The sequence below is a fragment of the Panthera tigris genome, chromosome B2 (genome assembly GCF_018350195.1).
Source record: "Panthera tigris isolate Pti1 chromosome B2, P.tigris_Pti1_mat1.1, whole genome shotgun sequence".
Taxonomy (NCBI): domain Eukaryota; kingdom Metazoa; phylum Chordata; class Mammalia; order Carnivora; family Felidae; genus Panthera; species Panthera tigris.
Genome location: NC_056664.1, coordinates 95,142,237 through 95,166,203, shown reverse-complemented (window position 1 = coordinate 95,166,203; position 23,967 = coordinate 95,142,237). Strand labels below are relative to the sequence as shown.

The window sequence follows — 23,967 nt, the reverse complement described above, 5'->3', positions numbered from 1 at the left end:
ATAATTTAGTCTTCTCTGCTGAACTTCAACTTAGGTTTAATGAGATCTGCTAAGAAATTTGCATGAATCTGCCCTGCATGCTGATTGTCCTTCAGAACCTTTGTATTGTACTTGAATGCATGAGCTTTCTGTGAGGAGCTTTTGTTTTAAGGGACAGTAACTCCTGAAATCAAGTCGTTTTCATGATCTTTGTTGTAGCTTACTCACTTAACTGTTCTTTTTTAGAATACTAGATTTTAAAGAATAACAATATAAAGGCAGTCTAATGAATATTAAACAGAAGATATTTATTAGATTTTTTGATTGAGGTATTTTGGGGAATTGTTCTTTTAAAGTAAGGTTTTTGTTACGTGAGAAATATCACTTTACTTTGATGAGAGTTTTCTTAGTTGCTGTTCTACAGAATTTACTTAGAGTATGGTAAGAGTACACGGCCTTCCCCATCCCCCACCCCTCCACCAAGCAAAAAACACCATTATAAAGGTTGTTGAAGTCATATCTTTATTATAACTGCTCAGATTTGGGAGAGTAGGAAGAGGAGAGGTAAGAGAAGAGGTAAGAGAAGCCCATTTCCCTAGGAATAGGAGTGGAGAACACTTCCTGTTTTTTAATATCTCGCTAAGCCCCCTTGGGGCCTTTTAAAAAGTATATTGTTTTCAGGTTGTTATAATATGTATTATTATAGCTAACCACTTCACAATTAGGTCACCAAGTAGGGGGTGAATGAATCCTGAAAATGTTTTTTGACTTTGCTGAAAATCTTAGTATTTTCAGATCAGACTGTGGATGATACATTTTAACTTTATTTTTATTAATTGAGGGTATCGTCCTGACCCAGCCCCAGTTGTCATCACATAGGCTCGCGTTATTCAGACAGCCTCTCACCCCTCTTCCAAGTCACCGTACACAGTGCTGCTTTCCATTAGTCTTGAGAAAAAGCCTCTTTCGTCACGTCACTTCCTTTGCTAAAAAGTCTTAAAAGCCTCTCCATCGCCTGGAAGATAGAAAGCCCTAAGTGGGTAGTGGCTATTTTAAATTATTACTACAGCCCTCTATTCATCTATTTATTCTTTGAACTCCCCTAACCCTTATTATTTTCACATAGTTAATCCTTGATTTTACATGATATTGTTCTCAGTTTCATCTTGTGTGAAATGTATGTGCTTCCTAAATTGAAGGATACCAGTCATACTTTTAGAAAAATCCAGAAAGAGTTCAATTAGTGAAGTGAATTGCATTATAGTCAGTGCATATTAATTATCAAGATTCTTACCAATTATCGAGGTTTTTTTTCATTGCCACAGATACTTAACTGTTATTGGAATATAATTTTTAGCATTTATTATGTATCCACTAAATACACAGTATAAAGCTGGGAAAGGTAGCTCACATGCTATATACCATGTCTGTTTTTTCATACATTTTCATTTAATATCCACACTTAAAAACAGATGTTTTTTTAACCAAATTTATAATAGTTATGTTGAAGAAATTGAGATATACCTCTGTGATTAAAAAACAAGCAGGGGCACCTGGGTGGCTCAGTTGGTTAAGCGTCTGACTTCAGCTCAGGTCATGATCTCGCGGTCCGTGAGTTCGAGCCCCGTGTCGGGCTCTGGGCTGATGGCTCAGAGCCTGGAGCCTGCTTCCAATTCTGTGTCTCCCTCTCTCTCTGCCCCTCCCCCGTTCATGCTCTGTCTCTCTCTGTCTCAAAAATAAATAAACGTTAAAAAAATAAAATAAAATAAAAATAAAATAAAAAAGCAAACTTGGTTTTTAATGGTTTAATGTCTTTAATGGTTAGGTATTTGAAGTAATTTTTTTAGAAAGCACTGTATGTAAATATGAGTATATTTACTTACAAAGTTATTCTCTTGTATGTTTTTATGATTTTTCACCCCTGGAAACTTAAAGTAAAAACTTACCATCTTAAAATGAAATAACAGTTAAGGGGAGAGGTATTTATTCTCTTTAACATTCATTCATTCATTCATTCATTCATTCATTCTGTGTGTGTCTCAGTCTCTCTGTGTGCTTGGCTAATTCTTAACTCATTTCTATAACAAACTTAAGAGATATCAAATGTCCCAATGTTCCAAAGAAACCCAGGGGTAGAATCACTTAGCACATAAATGATAGTGCTATTCAGATGGGGTGATTCCAGGGCCTCTGCACTCTGTGTCATGATGAGGCTTTCCTCATCCTTGTTGTGCTCCTTATAGAGGCAGTGTAGAAAAATGAAACCACCCAGGCACCTTGGTGGCCCAGTCGGTTAAGCATCTGACTTCGCTCAGGTCATGATCTCGCATTTGTGGGTTCAAACCCCGCGTCGGGCTCTGTGCTGACAGCTCAAAGCCTAGAGCCTACTTCAGATGCTGTCTTCCCTCTCTCTTTCTGCCCCTCCCCCGCTCGCACAGGCTGTCTCTCAGAAATAAATAAAACATTAAAAAAAAAAAAAAGAGAAATGAAACTTAGTTTTAAAAGTGGGCAATACATTGAAATTATTAGCAGTAAATTATAACATAGTGGTAATAACAGTTGTCAGAGGATATTCTTTATCTGCTATTTTGAAATTTTTTTGGGTTCTGATTTATTAATTTTTTTTTTTTTTTTTACTAAGTGATTTTATTTTATTTTTGAGAGAGAGCGTAAGTGGAGGGGGGACAGAGCCAAGCGGGCTCTGTGCTGACAGCAGAGAGCCTGATGCAGGGCTCAGACCCACAAACCATGAGATCACAACTGGAGCTGAAGTCAGACGCTCAACCGACTAAGCCACACTAGCACCCCTGTTTTTAATTTTTTTAATAGAAGTATATATAGTTGATACACAGTGTTACATTAATTTCAGGCATACAGCATAGCGATTAGACAAGTCTATACTTTATGCTGTGCTCACCACAGCCATAGCTACCGTCTGTCACTACCCAATGCTGTTTCAGTTCCACTGACTATATTCCCTATGCCGTACCTTTCATCCTGGTGACTTATTCATTCCATAACTGGAAGCCTGTGTCTCCTGCTCCCCTTCACCCATTTTTCCCCCCATCCCTCTGGCTACCATCAGTTCTCTCTTTATGAGTGTGTTTCTTGAGAATTTTCAAACATACATAAAAATTAAAATACTATAACAACTAAGCCCATATACCCTCCACCTAGATTCACCAGTAGTTAACATTTTCCTACATTTGTGCATGCTCTGTCTCTCTCTCTCTCTCTTTCTGTCTCGTTCTCTCTCAACCATTTGAATATATGTTTCAGACAGCTTGGCACCTTATCCCTGAATATGTGAGCATGAATTTCTTAAAGGATATTGTCCTTATAACCATGATCACATCTAAGAATTTGACATTAATTCAGTAATATTATCTGATGTTCATTCTGTATTTCCCCAGTTATTCCAAAAATGTCTTTTATAGCTGATTTTTCCCCTCCGATACAGTATTCACTCAAGATTTATTTTTTGTACTTAGTTGTTATATCTTGCCAATCCTTTTTAATCTTTTCGTATTGATGTGTTTTGCCTTTGACTTATTTGAAGAGTTGAAGCCAGTTGTCCTTTTTTTAAAATTTTTTTTTAAACGTTTATTTATTATTGAGAGACAGAGAGAGACAGAGCATGAGCATGGGAGGGGCAGAGAGAGGAGGAAACACAGAATCTGAAGCAGGCTCCAGGCTCTGAGCTGTCAGCATGGAGCCCTACATGGGTCTGGAACTCACAAACCGCGAGATCATGACCTGAGCTGAAGTTGAACGCTCAGCAGACTGAGCCACCCAGGCGCCCCTTTGGCCCAGTATCTTTAGAATGTCAAACATTTTGGATTTGTCCGATTGCTTCCTCACGGTTAGATTTACTTGAGGTTGTGTTAAACATTTCTGGTGATATTACCACATTGGTGATGTCATATGCTTCTGATTACACTATATCAGAAGGCATCTGATGGCAGCTTGCAATTTCTGATCTATAAATTTGTAATTCACAGCAACAAAGATGTAAATGTTTGAATTCTGTTTTCATTTTTCAAATAGACAACGACTGAACGACCTTTCATTCAGAAGCTTTTTCGTCCTGTGGCTGCAGATGGACAATTGCACACACTAGGTGATCTCCTCAAAGACGTTTGTCCTTCTGCAGTGGCTCCTGAAGGTAACACAGTCAGCAGCACCAACACATTTCTTTCATGTCTCTTTATGACTGAGGTGTAACATAAGCATTCTGCATTTATAAACCACGTTTCCTGGTTCCTTCAGGAAAATGTTTTCATTATCTTGTAAGGGAACAGTCTTTTGAAACAGAATCACTTAATGTTTAATTTATTACTTTATGTATTTTTGACACTAACAAAGTAAGGAATTGACTATCTCTGCTTTTAAATTACTCTCTGACATCACACACTCTCTTACCGCATCTCTGGTGCCCTGGGTCTTTCATTTCTAGCTTCAGTTCTGGTAAATACTGTTTTAAATTTTACATTGTGTTTCTTCATTCTCTAGGAACAAGAGATGGTAAAAAAATGTTCTTACCTTTGGTTGAGAATTTTAAAGTTCAAAATACTGAATAATGGATAAGCATTTTATTTGAATTTTCTGCCACTTCCTAAAGTTTCACTCAGCATTGTTCTCTTTGACGTTGACATTTCACATGTGCGATTGAGAACTTGTCCTATTTCATAGTCCTCATTTTGTAACTTAGGTTAAAATTATTTTCCTGTAGGCAAAGGAAAAATAGCAAAATTGCTGAATTCTGTTTTCTTAATTGCAGTATAAGGAATGCAAAGAAAGTGCAGAAGTAAAAAAAATAATAAATGCTATCATCCCCCTACCCCTGGAGACCACAGTTGACACACACATGTGTATGGACACTAGAGTATTTGAGAGGGGTGTGCGTGTGTGTGCGTAAAATTGTATGTCCTGCTGTATCTTTCACCTAACAGAACATGAGCATAGTTTCAGTCATTAAAAATTCTCTAAAGCTATTTTTTTTAATGGCACTGTGGTCCTTCATATCAGTGTACCATAATTTGATCATCACCCTGTTAATGAATAATGACTTGCAACCAAGCAATTGGTTACCAAGCTAAAGGGGAAATTTCAGTGGACTATTATTACATTTGTTAATATGTTACACAGACTTATATTTATCATGTAAAAAAAATTTAAAGCTTGCTACTTTGTATCCCTTATGGAAAGAGGTAAGGCCTTTATAAGTATATTACTATTATTATAACAGTATAACTTCAGTGGATAATGGTATGTTTCTTATTAACATATTTATTCAAAGTTGGGATGATTATAGTATTACTTACATGACTAATAACTCTTACCACACAGTTCAAGAAGCAGGTAGTGTCTAAGGAAATAGTTTGCCTAACAACTAGAATTGGAAACAGAGTGGGACTAGGGAAATGTTGATATTTCAACCGAAATGACTAAACAACGAATATGGAACTCAGAATAAGTCATTTGGTGTGTGAATGCAACTATTTTCCTTAACCGAATGTGTTTGCCATCCCTGGCGTTCCTGTGTGTTATCAGTTCTTCTAAAATGCACGAATGCTGGAGCACCTGGGTGGCTCAATCAACGTTGGACTCTTATTTCAGCTCAGATCATGATCTCACACTTGGTAGGATTGAGCCCCACCTCAGGCTCCCTGCTGGGAGCCAAAGTCTGCTTGGGGTTCTCTCTCCCTCTTTTTCTGCCCCTCCCCCATGCACACGCTCTGTCTCTCAAAATAAATAAACTTAAAAATTAAAATGCACGAGTGGTCAACAGCAAGGGGGAAGAGGGGCATCTAAAATATCATCAGAACCAGTACCAGAAGGGATTGATGAGAAAGGTCATTGACTGGTACTCAAAATTGTCGAAGTTAAAAAAGTTTCATTGGTGTAAGAGGTTATAAATATTATTGTATAAGGTCATACTATATCATCTGTCATCACTGTGCTCTACTAGACTATGCAGTCCAGAACGTTTGATGGTGTCTTACACATCCTCGTATCTCTAGTGCCAAGGTAACAAAGTTTACTCGGTATTTCATGTACTGAATTGTTTCTTTGTGTCGTTACCTGAAACACTATTTAGGATCATTTAAATCATGGCATAATTAACATTAAGTTTATTATAATGCTGTTGCAGAATCATAACTATCTTTATTGATGTATAATTTTAGTCTTCACTAAGAGTTTCAGTTAAATAGTTTTTTGGCGCTTCAATTTTTAGTTTTAATAAATTTGTAAGTTGAACAGCCATCACCATAATCTAGTTTTAAAATATTTCTATCACTTCCAAAAATTCCTTTATGCTTCTTTGCAGCTGATCTCTTTTCCCACTGCCAGTTCTAGACAACTCCTGGTCTGTTTTCCTGTCTCTGTAATTTACCTCTTCTGGATATTTGCATAAATGCAATCATACAAAATTGCAACTTGTTTTTTTCATTTAGTGTAGTGTTTTGTGGTTTCATCCATATTGTAGCATATATCAGTAGTTTTTCCTTTTTATATTGCTGAATAATATTTGATTGGGTATATATATATTTTGTTTATTCATTCACTGATTGATGGGCATCTGGATTGTTTCCAGCTTTTCACTCTTCTGAATAACGCTGCTGTGAACATTTGCGTACGTGTCTTTGTGTGGACATACGTCTTTATTTTTCTTGGGTTGGATTCCTAGGAGTGGAATTGCTAGGTCATGCGGTAGGTCTGTGTTTAATTTTTTAAGAAACTGCTAAACATTGGCAAAGTGGCTACATCATTCTACAGTATTACCTGCTTCACATCCTCGCCAGCATATATTTTTTTGTCTTATAGCCATCCTAGTGGTTGTGTAGAGGTATCTCTTGGTTTTATTTTTTATTTCCGTAATGACTAATGATGTTGAGTGTGTTTTCATGTGCTTATTATTATTTGTGGATGTATTTGGTGAAATGTTTATTCAGATTCCTTTCTCATTTTTTTCCTGGATTTTTCATCTTATTACTGAGTTTTGAGAGTTATTTATATATTTTGGATACAAAGCTTTATTTTTTTTTTTAATTTTTTAAGTTTATTTATTTTGAGAGAGAGAGAGCCCCTGGATACAAATCTTTATCACACATATGATTTGCAATTATTTTCTCCTAGTCTGTGACATGGCTTAATTTTCTTTTGAAAAATAAAAGTAGGGGCACCTAAGTGGCTCAGTCAATTAAGTGTCCCAACTCTTGATTTCAGCTCAGGTCATATTCTCATGGTTGGTGAGTTCAAGCCCTGCATGGGGCTCTGCACTAGCAGTGTGGAACCTGCTTGGGATTCGTTCTCTGTCTCCCTATGTCTCTGCCCCTTTCCTACTCATGCACTCTCTCTCAAAAGGAAGGAAGGAAGGAAGGAAGGAAGGAAGGAAGGAAGGAAGGAAGGAAGGAAGGAAGGAAGGAAGACATTTTAAAAGAGTATACTTACCTAAAAAAAAAAAAAAAGTAAAAGAAAAGGATTTAATTTTGATGGATCCCTATTAAAGTTTTTATGTATTACCTTCCGTTAAATAATTTTGTTTATTAAACTTATTCTTTTGAACTCAGGTTACAGAAATTTTCACTGAGAAATTCCCAGTAACTTTTATTGATTCAGGAATAACTTTACCATTCTGTTTCATTTTCTCCATGCTATAAGGATTGTTTTTTGTGTTTTTTTTTTTAATCTGTTTACTGTCTGTTTTTCCACATTCTTGAAGATTTGGGAATATAGATTAGTTTTTCTATTTGAAGTACAATTAAAATACTAATCATTTTTATTGCTGACAGAAATGGAATTCATATACCTCATACCTGCCCCCACTGCAAACATTGGCTTTCAGTTATTCATTTCTCTGTACTGTATTTTTCATTCTTTTTTAGTACTTTGTAGTGTTTTAAAGAACAGTGAAAAATGCTTGTATCAACTAAGAGCAATTGAAATTACTTTATATGGTGGCAGATGGTACCTAGACTTACGTAGTGATCATTTCATGATGTATGTAAATGTTGAATCACTGTGTTGTACACCTGAAACCCATATAATATTGTATGTCAACTCTTCTTCAGTTTTAAAAAAAAGAGCAGTTGAAATTTAAAATTTAATATTGAAATGTCTACCTTGCTGTTCTTTTCTTAGATACTTTTTGGCAGTCCACTTTGAAAAACATTATGTCATTTAGAATTTACTTCTTTATAAGATCCTTGACTTCTGAGTGAGAACATCACAAAGAAACTCAAAACCTTGTTATAAGGCTGTTCTACTGCAGTATGTGCCCTAGCCAGCAGCACAATTAACAGAGACACAGAGTGATGAAAGCTTTTTCTAGAGAAAAGCAGGAAGAAGATTGGTTGGGTGTTAATTTTGTATTTGACATCTTTAAAGAATCTTCAATTATCAAACCTTAAAGTTAATGTAGTTCAGGCTCTTGACTTCTTTTCATTTTTTAATGATTATTTATTTTGAGAGAGAGCTTGCGAGCCAGGGAGGGACAGACAGAGGGAGAGGGAGAATCCCAAGCAGGCTCCACACTCAGCGCTGAGCCCAATGTGGGGTTAAATCTCAAGAACTGTGAGACCATGACCTGTGCCAAAATCGAGAGCTGGACATTTAACCGACTGAGCCACCCAGGTGCCCCCAGGCTCTTGATTTCTTAGATGAGTAGCTGAGGGTCTCTTGGCTACTTAGTGGCAGAACTAGGTTTAGAACTCGAAGTCTCCTTCTCCTGGTTTACTAGTTTTTCTGCTTTACTCTGCTTCCATTTGTTTTCATTTTCACTTTTCCAACCTTTTAACTTTTTTATTTAGTTTAAAATAGCATTCTGAAATGTTTGCTTTTTCCCTCTTTATCCTATGATTTATGTTTTAATATCTCATCTTGCTTGCTTACAGCATATTTACTGGTAGGATCTTAGGAACCTGAGCTTCTGTTGTTATTTTGTCCAAGTTGTTATTTTAGTGCTCCTGTGTATAATTCCAGCCACTTTTCCTCTTAAACTTCTTAAAATGGTGGCCCTGACATTCAGGCAAGAAAATGAACAGCAGTCACGTGCTTTGAGCTGGTGCACTCTGTCGAAATGCACCTCCGTGCTCTTTTGCCATTCCTACATCTGGATCACAACAACACGTACAAGATTAGCATGACCCAGCACAAATTTGTGAGGTCGTTTTATTCTTTTAAAGGCTCTTTATTCTCTCCTAAATTTGTGCCTGCCCAACCTGCACATCCATCCCTAGAGAGTACACGGTGTGATTCCCCTTACATTTTTTGAAGGGGCCAGTGAGGTAGCCACACTCACAACTCTAATCCACAGACTGCCTCTTAGGCAATTTCAGATGTTACAGGTGGATATCTTTGTGACAGGTTTCTTCCCAGCTGTCACGTGCTTACACCGATTGGAGTGCACACACACACACTATACACACACTTCATTGAAATGATATAAACAGCATCTGTACTTTTGAGGTACTTTTGATAGTACCTTTCACACCAGGGGAGGCCACGTTTCTAACACCAGTATCTTAGCTTTGGAAAAACTTTTATTTGCCTCTTCCTTTGGTAAGCTCATATTGGAAAATAACTGTCATTTCAGGATCTGTGGGGAGTATCCAAAACACCAAGTCACTGTTTCAGTAAAGAACTGTTTACTGTCTGGTTCAGTCCACCTGTGGTGTTGTCTGTCAGATGGGAAGCATTTTGAAACACCTGCCCTCGACTTAAGTTGAAAGCGAAAGACTCTAAGACTGGGTGTGTGTGGATAAGAACTGGCTGTCATCACATGACGAAAAGAGAAAGTGCTTCATAAATGTTATGTGGCACCATTGTCTACTGCTCCTTACAGCAAGTGATTCATGCATGAAGGAATTTTGCCTTATTTCATCATATGAAAGTAGAGTGTACTAATATTTGTGAGGATGTGCTTTAGGTCATTGTTCTCGTGGAGTAACTAATGATGAGCTGCTTTGTGTGTTTCTTTTTTTGTTTTGTTTTGTACGTGGCTACAAGAGTTAGCCAAATTAGAGGTAACAGGAAATAACCAAAGGTGAGCTCAGGTAAAAAATTTTTTGTGGTGTCAGCGGTAGTCAAAATGACTCAGGGCTAAGCTATGGTACCAGACCTGAGGTGAAATATTTCTTTCTTCATTCATTAAAGACAACTTACAAAAAAATAACAAAAATTTAAAAATATAGCTTTTATTCTTTTACTTTGGGGAATACAAAACACCTATAAGCTTTGTCCAATCATAGTTTATTTCCCAGTTTTCTAAGGTGAAATATAAGAACCTAGTCAGTTAGGCTTATGAGAATGAAAATGTCTATTTTCACTTTTATAAATTTAGTTCAGGGTTCCAGTTGATCAGTACTCTGTCACACTTGGGCTGGTTTAATCCTGAATTCATATGTGGTATTGTACAAGTGGAATGTATGTGTAGGTAAAGGCTTATTTACATTCTGTGGCAAATCAGTAGTTTCCCCACATCTCTCTTACCAACAAGGACGATCCCGTAGCCACTTACCTTTTTCCATTTCCATTTCTGCTGTTTCCCGGGTTTTTTTTTTAACTCTTTGAGACCCTTCCCAACTACCATTTAACTTTTGGTTTCCATTTGATGTTATGTATTTCATTCGTTATCAATCAGTTCCTTTGCATCATACTGTCTGCTGGCACTGGATATAGTAAGACGTATGAGACATAGTTCGTGCTTTCAGGAGACTTGACTACAGTTGGAGTGGGCAGAAAGATGCCCACATGTGGTGTGTGCAGGAATGGAGACATGCAAAGAATATTAGGAAGCGCCTGGAATTGCTCTTCCGTATTCTGAGCTGAGTCTTAAAAGATGAGTAGAAATTAGATGGAAAGGAGTGACCAGGTCATACATACCACGTGGCCACCAAAGAAGTAGACTCCTTCACCAGCTACCCAGGGGCTGGTTACTAAGTGTAATATTTGGTCTAAAACACTCTTCTAAAATTTCCGTACTCTGTTTGCTGAGGGACTAGCCAATTTTTTTCTACTTCTCTCTCACAAATGTGCAGAAGATTTTCAGTGATGACAGAAATGTGGGAAAAGCATTGAGGAGCTAAGTGGTCTATTTGTTTCATTAGCATGTTGGAAGATAACAACTGAGACTAGAGGTAATTATAGACCCCATTTAGGTGGTCTAAGTTAAAGTTACAGTGCCCTAGGGGTGCCTGGGTGGCTCAGTCAGTTGATTTTGGTTCAGGTCATGATCTCAGGTTGTGGAATCGAGCCCAGGTTGGGCTTTGTGCTGAGCTTGGACCCTGCTTAAGATTCTCTCTCTCCCTCTCCACCTCTCGCACATGCTCGCTCACTCAAAAAAATTATATTGCTATTGATATATGCTTTACAAAAAACAATGGTTTTTACAAAAAGTAAAAAGAGATGGTGCATTCACCTTTTTCCTCCTTTGCTCTGTAAACGTTAGATTGTGTTTATATGGTGAATTAACTGTTGGATGTTATAATAATTTTTTTAGACATAAAGCAATTAGAGAAAAGAAACATTTAAATTTCATGTTATTCATATGAGTCAGATCCTTTGAGTGCTAGAATTGAAGCTGGTTGATTGATGTCTTGTGATTTGAGGTTTGAACCAACAACAGTCACTTTTGTCAGCATGATGACACCAACACATATTCATGCCACAGAAACATAAAACCTACAAACCCCCAGACTTCATCAGAACAAAGGTTTAGGAGTAAGAATAATGGGTTTTACAATTTTGGTAGCTTTTTTTCATTCATTTAGAATTCATTTTCATTGTAGTATCCCTTTGTACCTTCACACTGGGTTGGAAGATCATTTGGTTGGTTGTTTTCTTCTTTCTTTATTTTCTTTCTCTTTCTTTCTTTCTTTCTTTCTTTCTTTCTTTCTTTCTTTCTTTCTTTCTTTCTTTCTTTCTTTTCTTTCTTCTTTCTTTTCTTTCTCTTTTTCTTTCTTTTTCTTTTAATGCATCCAGGTTTCTTACTCTGAAATAAGGATGACTCCTGCTATCAGCCTCATAGAATGGTTGTAGGGTTTAAGGAAACAAAGTATTTGTTTAAAAGTGACATTTCATGAGGTGCCTGAATGGCTCAGTCAGGTGTCCAACTCTTGCTTTCATCTCACAGTCAGGGAATGGAGCCTCTTGTCAGGCTCTGCACCAAGCCTGGAGCCTGCTTAAGATTCTCTCTCCCTCTCCCTCTGCGCCCCCCTTCCCCCATCACATGTATGCACATCTGCACGTGCTCGCTCTCAAAAAAAAAAAAAAAAAAACAAAACCTCGGGCGTACCTACCTGGGTGACTAGGTCAGTTAAGTGTCTGACTCTTGGTTTCAGCTCAGGTCATGATCTCACAGTTCGTCAGTTTAAGCCCCATGTCAGGCTCTGTGCTCACAGGGCAGAGCCTGCTTGTGATCTTCTCTCTCTCCCTTCCTCCCTCCCTCCCACTCTGCCCCTCCCGTGCACGCTAAAGTAAACATTTTTTAAAACTGCCAATAAATATTTGAAAAAAAGTGTTTAAGAAGGAACACTAAGAATTTGTAAAGACATGGGAAGATGTCCACAGAATATTAAATTTAAAAAATAAATAAAAGTGATGGGGCGCCTGGGTGGCTCAGTCGGTTAAGCATCCAACTTTGGCTCGGGTCATGAACTCATGGTTCATGAGTTCAAGCCCCGCATCAGGCTCTGTGCTGAGAGCTTAGAGCCTGGAGCCTGCTTCGGATTATGTCTCCCTCTCTCTCTATCCCTCTCCTGCTTGCACTCTCTCTCTTTCTCAAGAATAAATTAACATTAAAAACATTTTTTTAAATAATAAATAAAGGTGAGATTTTATAATCGTGTTTTTCCAGGGTTTTGCAATTAACATTTTTTTCCTGCAGTTTTGTTAATATTTTTTTTTTTTTACAAATTACTGTGTTTATAAGAAATTTACAAAATAGAGTTAAAAGGAAGCAGTTTTTTTCTTGTTGTTTGTTGATAATCCCACTCTGCAGAGACAGGTACTTGTTGATATTCGACATATGTACAGAAAGTATAAATTTATGATGAACTTTAAATGTAAATCAAAGGGCACCTGGGTGGCTCAGTCGGTTAAGCGTCTGACCAGCTCAGATCGTGTTCACGCAGTTCATGAGTTTGAGTACCGCATCAGGCTTTGTGCTGAGAGCACGGGGCCCGGAGCCTGCTTTGAGTTGTGTCTCCCTCTCTTTGCCCTTCCCCTCCCGCCCTCCCTCCCTCCCTCTCTCTGTCTCTGTCTCTCTCTGTCTCTCTCTGTCTCTCTGTCTCTGTCTCTGTCTCTCTCTCTCATATAATAAATGTAAACCAATATTGTAACTTTTTTTTTTAATGCTTATTTACTTTTGAGAGAGAGACAGAGTATGTGCTGGGGAGGTGCAGAGAGAGAGGGAAATACAGAATCTGAAGCGGGCTCCAGGCCCTGAGCTGTCAGCACAGAGTCCAAAGTGGGGCTCAAACAGAGGAGCTGTGAGATCATGACTTGAGCCAAAGTAGGAGACTTAACTGACTGAGCTACTCAGGTGCCCCTGTAACTTCTTATATATCAGATTATGGCAAGAGTTCTATGCCACTGATTTTTTCCTTTTTTTAAAAAAATTTTTTTAATGTTTATTTATTTTTGAGAGACAGAGACAGAGTATGAGCAGGCAAGGGGCAGAGAGACAGGGAGACACAGAGTCTGAAGCAGGCTCTAGGCTCTGAGCTGTCCTTTTTTTTGGTAAGAAATTAACTTCTGGACATGATTAGAATATACCAGAACTCTGGCTCTGGCAAGAAAGAAATAAGCTTACTTCACTAGGGCATCTATTTAATCATTGCGGCCAGCTCAATTATCATACACTTGTTAAAATATATTTAATGTAAAAATCTTGAGGCAAGGGATCTGACAGTGTTGCTGTTAGTGAAAGCTTTTCACTGAAGACTCTAAGCAGTGGTTCACACATTTATTTGAAGTCTCAGCTATTCACAAGTAACCGTGGAAGGCCCATTCATAACTTTGCTGAGATACTGTGGGTCTGACATGTGGGACTGGGTCACTGGTCGCTTGGCCTTTCAGCCTCATCCTGACACTCCCTGGTCTTCGTTGTTCTCTCTCCCTCACTGGATGCATGTGCATATTTTATATTAAAAGATGATGTAGTGTCATTCACAATGGGAATTCAAAAAGTTATTTAAATATAGTCCTCATGAGCAAAGATCTTCACTCCAGTTTGGACACAAGCAATTTGTTAGGCTCAGTTTAAACTTGGTAATTATAATAGAGTTTCTTTTCTTAAATTTATCATTTTGCCATCCAATTCTAAGTGAAAATGAGTGAAATTCTTTGCCTTGATTGTTTCATTTTCCCTCCATCTTTGTGCTTTGTCCCAACACATGGACAGTATGGACTAATCTTGGTCATACAGAATCTGTTCATGACTTAATCCACTGGCATATGCCTTTCCTAAGGTCACTGAAATAATAAAGTGATAATTTTCCTCATTCTCCATGAGTGAGGATGATGACATTACTGTGCCTGTCAGAAGATGCTTCTGATTTCCTCTCAATTCTTGTTCTTTACCTAAATCTCAAGAAGTTAAATGAATTAACCAGACTCCTTAAAAAGTGGGTGTAGACCCATCATCTTTAACACTAGAAAAAAAAATTCCCTTAACAAAATAACACATGCAGGTGATTAAAAACTAGTCATCTCTTCATTAAAAACTCCTGTGAGACCTCACTCTGGCCATATATAAACAAGTGTAATTATTGCTTACATTTTAAATAAAACAGTGAACTATCCTGTAATTCATACTTGACAAATATTAATGTTCCCTATTACACCCAACTAGAATTACTGGGTCATTTTATGAAAGCAGATCAAAAACATTTGAACCTATATTTCCAAAGTTTTATTTTGTTTTTGGGTTTTTTTTTTTTTAAATGAACAAGTTCTAATGTCTAACTTTTATCACATTTTAATCTAATTACCAGGAAGCTTTTAATCAGTTTATTAAAATGGTCTTTCAGTCTCTTAATTTAATACAATATCTTTTTATAGCTAATTGTGGGGGTTTTTTTGGTTTAAACTTTGGTTTATGTTCTCATTAAGAAATATAAAGATTATAAGCGAAAGTCAATGAAAGAATTAACATGGACATGTTTTGAAAATCTTGTTTAAAATGTTAAGGGTCTAGGCTCTGGGAATATTTGTGACAGATACAATCTTTAAAATACATAAAATATAAAAATTATGCATGGAAAGAGATATGTAGTATGTATTAATTGTGATATTATATGTTCATTAAGACCGGTACTACTAAGTGAGTATATATCAGGAAGAAGTTAATATAAGTATTTTTAAATGGGTTTGTATTTCTCTGATAAACAGCACTCTCCTTCTGTTTGTGATCACAGGATAAAAGCTCTGTAAGCTTGTATATGTTCATTTTTACTGCTACATCATGTAGTGTGCTCTTAAGATTGAGATCTCATTCCCCAGGAAGCATTTCTGTCTAAGATTAATTGCCCTTTTAAAATCAGCGTTTGATGTATTCCTTTGGCTATATCCTGGCTTGGTTTAACCCTCTTTGACCTGACCTCACTGACTATTACCGCTGAGGCTGAGTCAAAATCCTTCAGCATGATGTATGCACTTCAGATTTCTGCCTGTGGTTTTTCATGTTGATGGATTCAATTAGTTGGCGTTTTACTAATGAACATATCAGAGGTTAAAGAATTTATCAGACAGAACCAAATTGTTCAGACTAGTGGTAATCCAAAAGCTCATCTCTTTTATTTGTTTAAAACTTTTTCAGAAGTATTAAGTATTTTTCAGAAGTTTTACTTTCAGCATCACGCATTCCAAGATAACAAATCAAGTCATTTTCTGCTGAATTATAAAATATAAATGTGAAACCACAAAGCTAAACACAATGGTTACAGCATTTGGTCTTAGATTTCTGCTATTCCATGTTCACAAGTATGAACTAAAAATAAAAGTTAAACTGAAATTTTCGGATTAAAGCATTTTCCTTTGAAGGAATACCATTCATTTCTCTAGCTTCCTTTAAATTCAAGGAGATTCACATATTTAGTATGCTTACTAATGGTAAAGATGAAATTCATGCATCTCTAGAATCTCAGCTAGCCTATTTTTAAAAACATTTAGGTCATATTCCTTATTGAAAATTGGCTAAAAAGTAAGGACTAAATGCAGATTGAGATGGGGAAGATTTGAGCCATTGCTAATAGAAATCTCTAAAAGGCAGATCTGTCACATACTGTCAGTTCTCAAATAATGACCTATTTTTAAATGTATAACAGAGATACTGGAAGGCTTTTTTCTCTACCTGAATGTTCTCATCTTAAAAAAAAAAAAAACAAAAAAAAAACAAAACAAAACATTACCTAAAGTCTACTAAATAACATAACAATAGTACAGTCTAGTTCATTGTACTTGTCAGTGATATGCTTTACTAAGTATATTTGTTGAGAGTACAACTAACTTAATTCAGAGGGTTTATAGTCCGGAAGGAATTGTTTAAACTGTCATTCCTCTTGTTTGCATAATAATCAAGTCTTTGGGTTTTCGTTGTTGTCATCTTTCTTTCTTTCTTCTTTTCTTTTTTTTTTTTTTTTTTTTTTTTAGCACGTACATGAAATTTGTGTGCCACACTGACACCGCATAATAATGAGACCGAGTAATTCAGAGTCTGTATTAACATTAAGCCAAATTCTCACAGCCCTTTGCATGCTAATTACATAGTCAAATCCATGGTTTTTATATATCTTTTGATATATCTGGTACTGAAAGAATTACCGCATTCCCGTAACTTTGTGTACAGGAAGTACAGGAAGAGAACTACAATGAGTGTTTACTTTTTGTTACTATACTATGATCTTTTAAAAACTAGTCTTCTGTCTTCACCTACTCTGTAATATTTTCAGCATTCTTGTGTTTTTAGGGAGTGAGCAGGAGAGAGGAGTGGGGAAGAGAGTCACTAATTTTACTGAGTACCTACTGGGTCTAAGCCCTGTGTAGGACTGTGTGCTGAGTGCTCTGCTTGGATATGCCACTTACTCTCCATGCAACCCGGGAAATTAGAATTCTTTATCCACACTATGAGAGGAGGAAATTGAGACTCGGAAGATTAAGTGAATTCCCTAATAATTTAAAACTAGCGAATTATGCTAATTTGAACTCTGAAAGAAATATTTTGCTGTTTAAGCATAAACAACTCATACTAAAATTGGAAGATATGTTAGGGATCCTCTGTTCTAGAACATGGTTTACAGACTGACCCATGGAGTCCTATCAGGAATTCCCATGGGTCGTAAGTCAGCAAAGCAGCAGGACTTGGCAGATGCTCAGTCCCAAATCAACCAGAGCTGCCCCTCCTTCACCTGTATAATTCTATACCCTTATTGTCGTAAGATTTATTCAAGGGAACATTGAAAAACAGACTTTATCCCAGAGATTGATTTAGAAGGTCTGGAGAAGAGGCCAGTTTATACATATTTTTAAATCTCCCAAATGATTCTAATCACCAGCCAGATTTGCAAACCATGGATCTACACAGACACCTTCATTTTATTTATAAGGAGACACCCTGAAAGAGATCTGAGGCCTGCTGAGTCCTTCATTACCAGAATTGGAATTCAACTTGCCTGCCTCCCAATTCATCTTTCAGTAGCACCTTGTTAACCAACGATTAACCATACTTGTTCCTCCATGTCTTGTTTATATTATTATGTCTGTCATTATATTCATGGTGTGTATTTTATATATACACACATATATAATACATATATTACTATATACATAATTTATATATATGTACACACCGTTATATAGGCATTTTTATATATACACAAGAAGTTAATATTGAAAATTTATAGTTTTCATTAATGACTTGTGTGGCTAATGCAAATTTTTTTTGCTTCCATATCTAATTCTTACCATTCTAATCATACAACCAACATCTGTCTGAATGTATTTTTCTTTTCTTTTTAATTTTTTTTTTAATGTTTATTTATTTTTGAGAGAGACAGAGATAGAATGTGAGTGGGTGGGGCAGAGAGAGAAGGAGGCACAGAATCCAAAGCAGGCCCCAGGCTCTGAGCTGTCAGCACAGAGCCTGATGTGGGGCTCGAACTCACGAGCTGTGAGATCATGACCTGAGCCAAAGTCGAATGCTCAACTGACTGAGCCACCCAGGCACCCCTGTATTTTTCTTAAAATGTCACACAGCTCTAAAAATGCTCACTTTAAAGTAGATGCTAGTTAAGAATTGAGTTTATTTTTATTAGCCTATTGGTGATAATACAAAATTATATGATACATTTACATTTTTATCTTTTATAGTATTTATAAGTAAGATAAATATAAGAAATGAAATTTTATTGTGATATTCTTTGTGTGGATATAAGATCTCTTCGGATTTACTATCTGACTCTTAAAGTGAATTGAATTCCACCTTTATCTAATGAGTATACATATCTATGACATAACTTTCTGTCTTTTTCCTTAATTTACAAACCCAAAGTATTTATGAATGACTGTCCTTATACTTACAAGATGGATTAAAATAATTAGGTTTAAAATTGCTATGCAGACATTTTACAAAATAATGATGCACACTGTTCAAAATTGTCAAGGTTAAGAAATTGAAAGAAAGGCAAAAACTAAACAAATTAAAGAAGAGTATAGAACAGGAAAATTCAATACAATGTGTGATTCCTGGACTAGATTCTAGACAGGGGAAAGCAGTAATTGGGATAGTTGATAAAGTTTGAAATGATTACAGAATAGTATTATATCAGTGTTAATTTTTCAATTTTGATAGCTGTATTATGGTTATGTAAAAGAATATCTTTCTTAGCGAGTATACACTAACATTTAGGGGGAAAGGGCATAGTATTTCTAATTTACTATCTAATTCTTCAGAAAATAATTGTATACACACAGAATGATAAAGCAAATGGGGCAAGATGTAAGCAGTTGATGAATCTTGGTGAAGGGGAATCCTTGTACTACTCTAGAAACTTTTCCAGAAGTTTGAAATTCCATCAAAATCAAGGGGCGCCTGGGTGGCTCTGTCATTTAAGCTTTCGACTCTTGATTTTGGCTCGGGTCATGATCCCAAGGTTTGTGAGATTGAGCCCTGCATCAGACTCCTCACAGATAGCATGGAGCCTGCTTGGGATTCTCTCTCTCCCTCTTTCTCTGCCCCTCCCACACTTGCACTTTCTTTCTTTCTTTCTCTCTCAAAATAAATAAACATTTAAAAATATCAAAGTTGCCCCCCCACCAAAGAGCCCTTTTCATATAGAACTAGTCCACTTGATTACTGTCTCAAATGTTTGCCTACTTTAAAGCATCGAACCACCTTAAAAAACATCTGAGTGGGTGAAGTATGGTATAACATTTTTCTCCTGAGTCATTTGCTTTGTAGTGATATATTTCTTATTTCCAAGTATTAAATTCTAGATTCCCATTTTGAAACACAAAGACATATTTACCAAAAACATTTAATTTAACAATATTATCAAGTGTTTCCTTTCTACTGTTAGGAAAACAAGAAACATCTGCTAAGTTTTCCCTGCTCCATTTTGTTCTGATATTACCAAAATGTCCAGTCATGCTCTGTAGTTATTTGTGGTGGCATGAGTTCAGGTGATAGCATATGTGCTGCTTGGCTTATCTGGAAACATTTAGACTTTTTAGTGTTTTAATAACCAAAACAGTTTTTATAGCTGGAGCTCTTCTCTCTTCTGCATAGTAGTGCCAGCCATCAGAAATTATTCTCTCAACTTTAATTTTGGCGGTGTCTTCTGGTGGTGTTTTCTACCAGCAACAAAATTATCCAAGTTCTGAAAACATTTATTGACCAATTACTAAGTGTCAGGCACCAAACTGGCACTGGGGATACAGTGATGAATAAGAGAAACTTTAATAATTCTGAGGGAACTGCTATTCCATTCTAAGAATTCCTCTGGTGGCAGTTGTGTCATTGGGGTAAGTCAGAAAACAAGAAAGATAAAAAATGTAGGTAGGGACAAAATATATATTTAAAAGCTTAAACTGTTGTGTTGGGGAATATGACAATTCCAGATGCATTTTTACAGTTGTCTTAGTGACACTTTTATGATACATATTAAAAGTGGCCCCAATTTAGGGCTGGGTGGCTCAGTTGGTTAAGTGTCTGACTTCCGCTCAGATCGTGATCTTGTGGTTCACAAGTTTGAGCCCTGCATCAGGCTCTGTGCTGACAGCTCAGAGCCTGGCACCTGCTTCAGATTCTGTGTCTCCCTCTCTTTCTGCCGTCCCCCACTCACACTCTGTCTCTCTCTCGCTCTCTCAAAAATAAATACACATTAAAAAAAATTTTTTTAATAAATAAAAGTGGCCCCAATTTAAACCAGAGAACCGGTCCTGCCTGTTCAGATCTTCCATAATGTGATTTATTAGGTTTGTTATACAAAGTATTTGAATAGTGCTTATGTTCTCCACCTTATATTGTACAACTCAGACTCCCTCCATCCTTTTTGTGTAACAGGGTTGGTCTTTAGCCTTTCAGACACACTTATGCATATAAGTGTGCCATATTGTATTTGTTCTCACATTTAAATACCGCTTTAGGTACAATGTTTTGGATTATTGAGTTGAGACTTGTTTCTTATATTCTGTTTCAGTGTATCCAAAGGTAGCTCCGGCTTAAGGAAAAACTTTACAGATAAGGAACTCTTACACCACTGTTCTTTCATTTTTTGACTCAGTGCTAAGTAGGAGGAAGATTCTGAGAATATTAAAGTATTTCAAAGAAATATACATAAGAATATGAAAAGAATGATACCGGAAATGTTTTCAAATATTCTAAGAAAGATTTAATGCAGTAAAAATTTGGCAATCTAGAACTTACAAAGAATGAATCATTCCAGATACCTGAGGGTTTGTCCATTTGAATACCAAGAGTTTAAAATCTTAGTACTAATACGATACTTTCTATGGTATTCTGTACATTGTTTAATCCTTTATTTATAGATGATTCCCATCATTTTGAAAATTAGTCATTGTATTAACAGTAGAGATCACAGCTGTGTAAAAACACAATGCAACAAAGATTGTCAGAAAAATCAAAACAAAGCATTTTTTAGGTGAGAAGTATTATGAGGGGATACCTTTTTCCAAAATTATTTTAAAGTATGGCAGTGATTCAAGGGTGTGTTTTGGAACTTCTACATGGTTATATTTGGGATTGATAGTGCATTTGTTAGTTTTTTCTCTTTGGCATCATTTTATCAATTCTGTGTAGTGTGTTTGTGTCTGCTCCTATTGTCAGTCTGTTGGCTGTCACCTCCCAGGACTAGTGCTGCCTCTAACAGGAAGTTTAAATACTACTTTAAAAAGGTCTCTTGTTTGAGGTGCCAGCCAAGCCATTATCACCATACATCATCAGCCCGTTTTGCCTGGACATTAGAGAACTAGGGATGAACAGAGCACAGAAGGAAAAGGAGGGAGGGTATTTCCCTCTCATATAGTTCCCTGAGTTCCCTGTTTTCCTTGTTGTCTTCTGTGTCGAGGAAGCTGAGAGCTTTAGACATTGTATTTTGGAGAGATTAAAAGAGACAAACCAAGAATTGTGCTGAAGGAGTGGCACAAAGTTTCTTGAAGGTGGTTTTGTTTCACTCTCAAAAAAGGAATCTCAAAAAAAATCTCAAAAAAGGGTTTTGCTTTCTTTGTCTTCCTATTACTACCAAGGAAATGGTTCTGAGGGAATCATAAACTAACTAACAGTTTCAAGGAAACTGCTATTTTCTTTACAGGTTGTCAATACAGCATATCAGAAGCATAAAAGATATAAAATTAACCCTAAATTTGTAATAAAATTTGAATTTGAAAGAAAAGTGTGAATTGCAGCTCTCTTTCAATTAGCCAATGGGTGTTAACAGAAATCAATCAGTTTTCATGACTCTAAAACAGGACTCCTGAGTCAGACTCTTCGTTCCTTGTCTTGAAAACTGTAACTCCGTGTCTCTAAAACTTTCTGATACATATTTGAAAAACTTGATTGAAAATGAACCTACAGCTCCCATCTGTTTCATTAAACATCTTCCCAAACACCAATCTTATTCTTGATGATTTCTAGTCATATTTCTGTCTTACATGTTTCAGATATATATATTGACCTATTTCATATATCTGTCATATTTAATAACCATTTAGTACAGTTTTTAATGTGTAACTAAAATAAATTTTGGTCAGTGGGTACATTGGGCTGTTTTCTCCACAATGGTTTCGTTAACGTCAATCTTAGGTAAGCACAGTAATTAAGAAAGAATGAATACTTTCACATATAGCAACAGAATTTTTATCAGAATTCATTGCAACCCTCAGGTTTCTGTTTTGGGTGATACATATTGCAACATTTCAACTTTCTCCATGTCCACATTTCCTGCTCAGGAGACAGACCAGGTTTAACTGTTCAAGCTGTAAAATCCATTTAACTCACCCAGGACTTTCAAAAGGCAGCAGAATATTTTTTTTCTTCTGTTTTGGCCCTTCCTGATTACTGTTGGATTTCTTTCTTGGAATAGATGGGGAAAAAAAGAATCAAGTGATGATTCATGGAATTGAGCCAATGTTGGAAACACCTCTGCAGTGGCTGAGTGAACACCTGAGCTACCCAGATAATTTTCTTCATATTAGTATCATCCCGCAACCAACTGATTGAAGGATCAAGTCTATGCCTGAATGGAATTGCCCTTAAACAGGATTTACCAGAGCATGCCACCCTTCTGCTTCAGTCAGGTTTAGTGGAGGCAACCTGACCAGAAACACTGCTGCAAGCCAAACAGGAAGATGATTCCATGTCAGATAAGGGCACTCGGGCTGGTCTTACTTTGCATCACCACTGCTTTCCTCCACTGCCGTCATTAAACCTCAGCTGCGGCATGAAAGACTTCACAGGACCACTGCGAGTCTTCTGTTTTCTTGTAAAATATAATGAAGCCGAAACCTTTGGCCTAAGAAGAAAATGGAAATATGTGCCACTCGATTTGTATTTCTGATTAACAAATAAACAGGGGTATTTCCTAAGGTGACCATGATTGAACTTTAGCTCGAGGGAGTGGAAACATTGGTTTAATTTTCTAGAGAATTCGACTTAAGAAAGTAAAAGAGAAATTCTGTTATCAATAACTTGCAGTAATTTTTTGTAAAAGATCCAATTACAGTAAACCCATCTTTCCTTAATGAAAATTTCCTATGTTTACAGTGTCTATTGGTATGCAAACAATCTTGTAACTTTGATAATGAACAGTGAGAGATTTTTAAATAAAGCCTCTAAATATGTTTTGTCATTTAATAACATACGATTTTGTCGCTTTTCCAGTACTTTCTGACTCACACACAGTAGATCACTGTTTTTACTCTGTGTTACCATTCAGGCGGGTCGTCATTGGCAAGGAGTGGATGGAGGGCATAGAATAGATAACTTGTCTCAGGAGCTGTTATAGAATTTCTTGCTGCCGATTTTTAAATCTATGTGCTTTACATGCTAAAGGTATAAATGTTACCAGTTATCTTTGCTGTTTTATCACTGTAAACACTGTCAAATCATAGTATGCTAAGTATCTGTATAAGATAATTTTTCATTATTTGGAAAAAACCCAGTCCTTTCCAAGCAAGGGTTTTTCACTGGCTTCAAGTCTGATATTTCACTGTGGCCCCTGGCAGCCAGTCTTTGAAGTCTAAAGATTACCAATCTCTTGACTTAACTTTACCAAAAATATTCAGAGGTTCCTGGGGTTCTTTTTCAGCATAAGGAAGGTTTTGCTGCACTTTATTACCATGCTGCTGGGATTCTACCAGCTGAACGTACTTGTGCATTACAGTGTTTCTTGTGAGCTAGCTTGCTACCCATATTGAATGTCGACCCATTTGAATATGCTAAGAGACATAGTATCATACAATAATGAT

The 23,967-nt window shown here is 36.6% G+C and overlaps 1 protein-coding gene across 1 annotated transcript in view; it reads left to right on the top strand.

Moving 5' to 3' along the window:
• Nucleotides 1-23,360, top strand: part of ATG5 (autophagy related 5) — a 128,599-nt gene extending 105,239 nt beyond the window's left edge. The window contains exons 7-8 of the mRNA XM_007085492.3: nucleotides 4,027-4,144; nucleotides 22,584-23,360. Of these exons, the coding sequence (XP_007085554.1) occupies nucleotides 4,027-4,144; nucleotides 22,584-22,720 (255 nt within the window). The 3' untranslated portion in view covers nucleotides 22,721-23,360. The remainder of the gene's footprint in view (nucleotides 1-4,026; nucleotides 4,145-22,583) is intronic.
• Nucleotides 23,361-23,967: the final 607 nt, after the last annotated feature.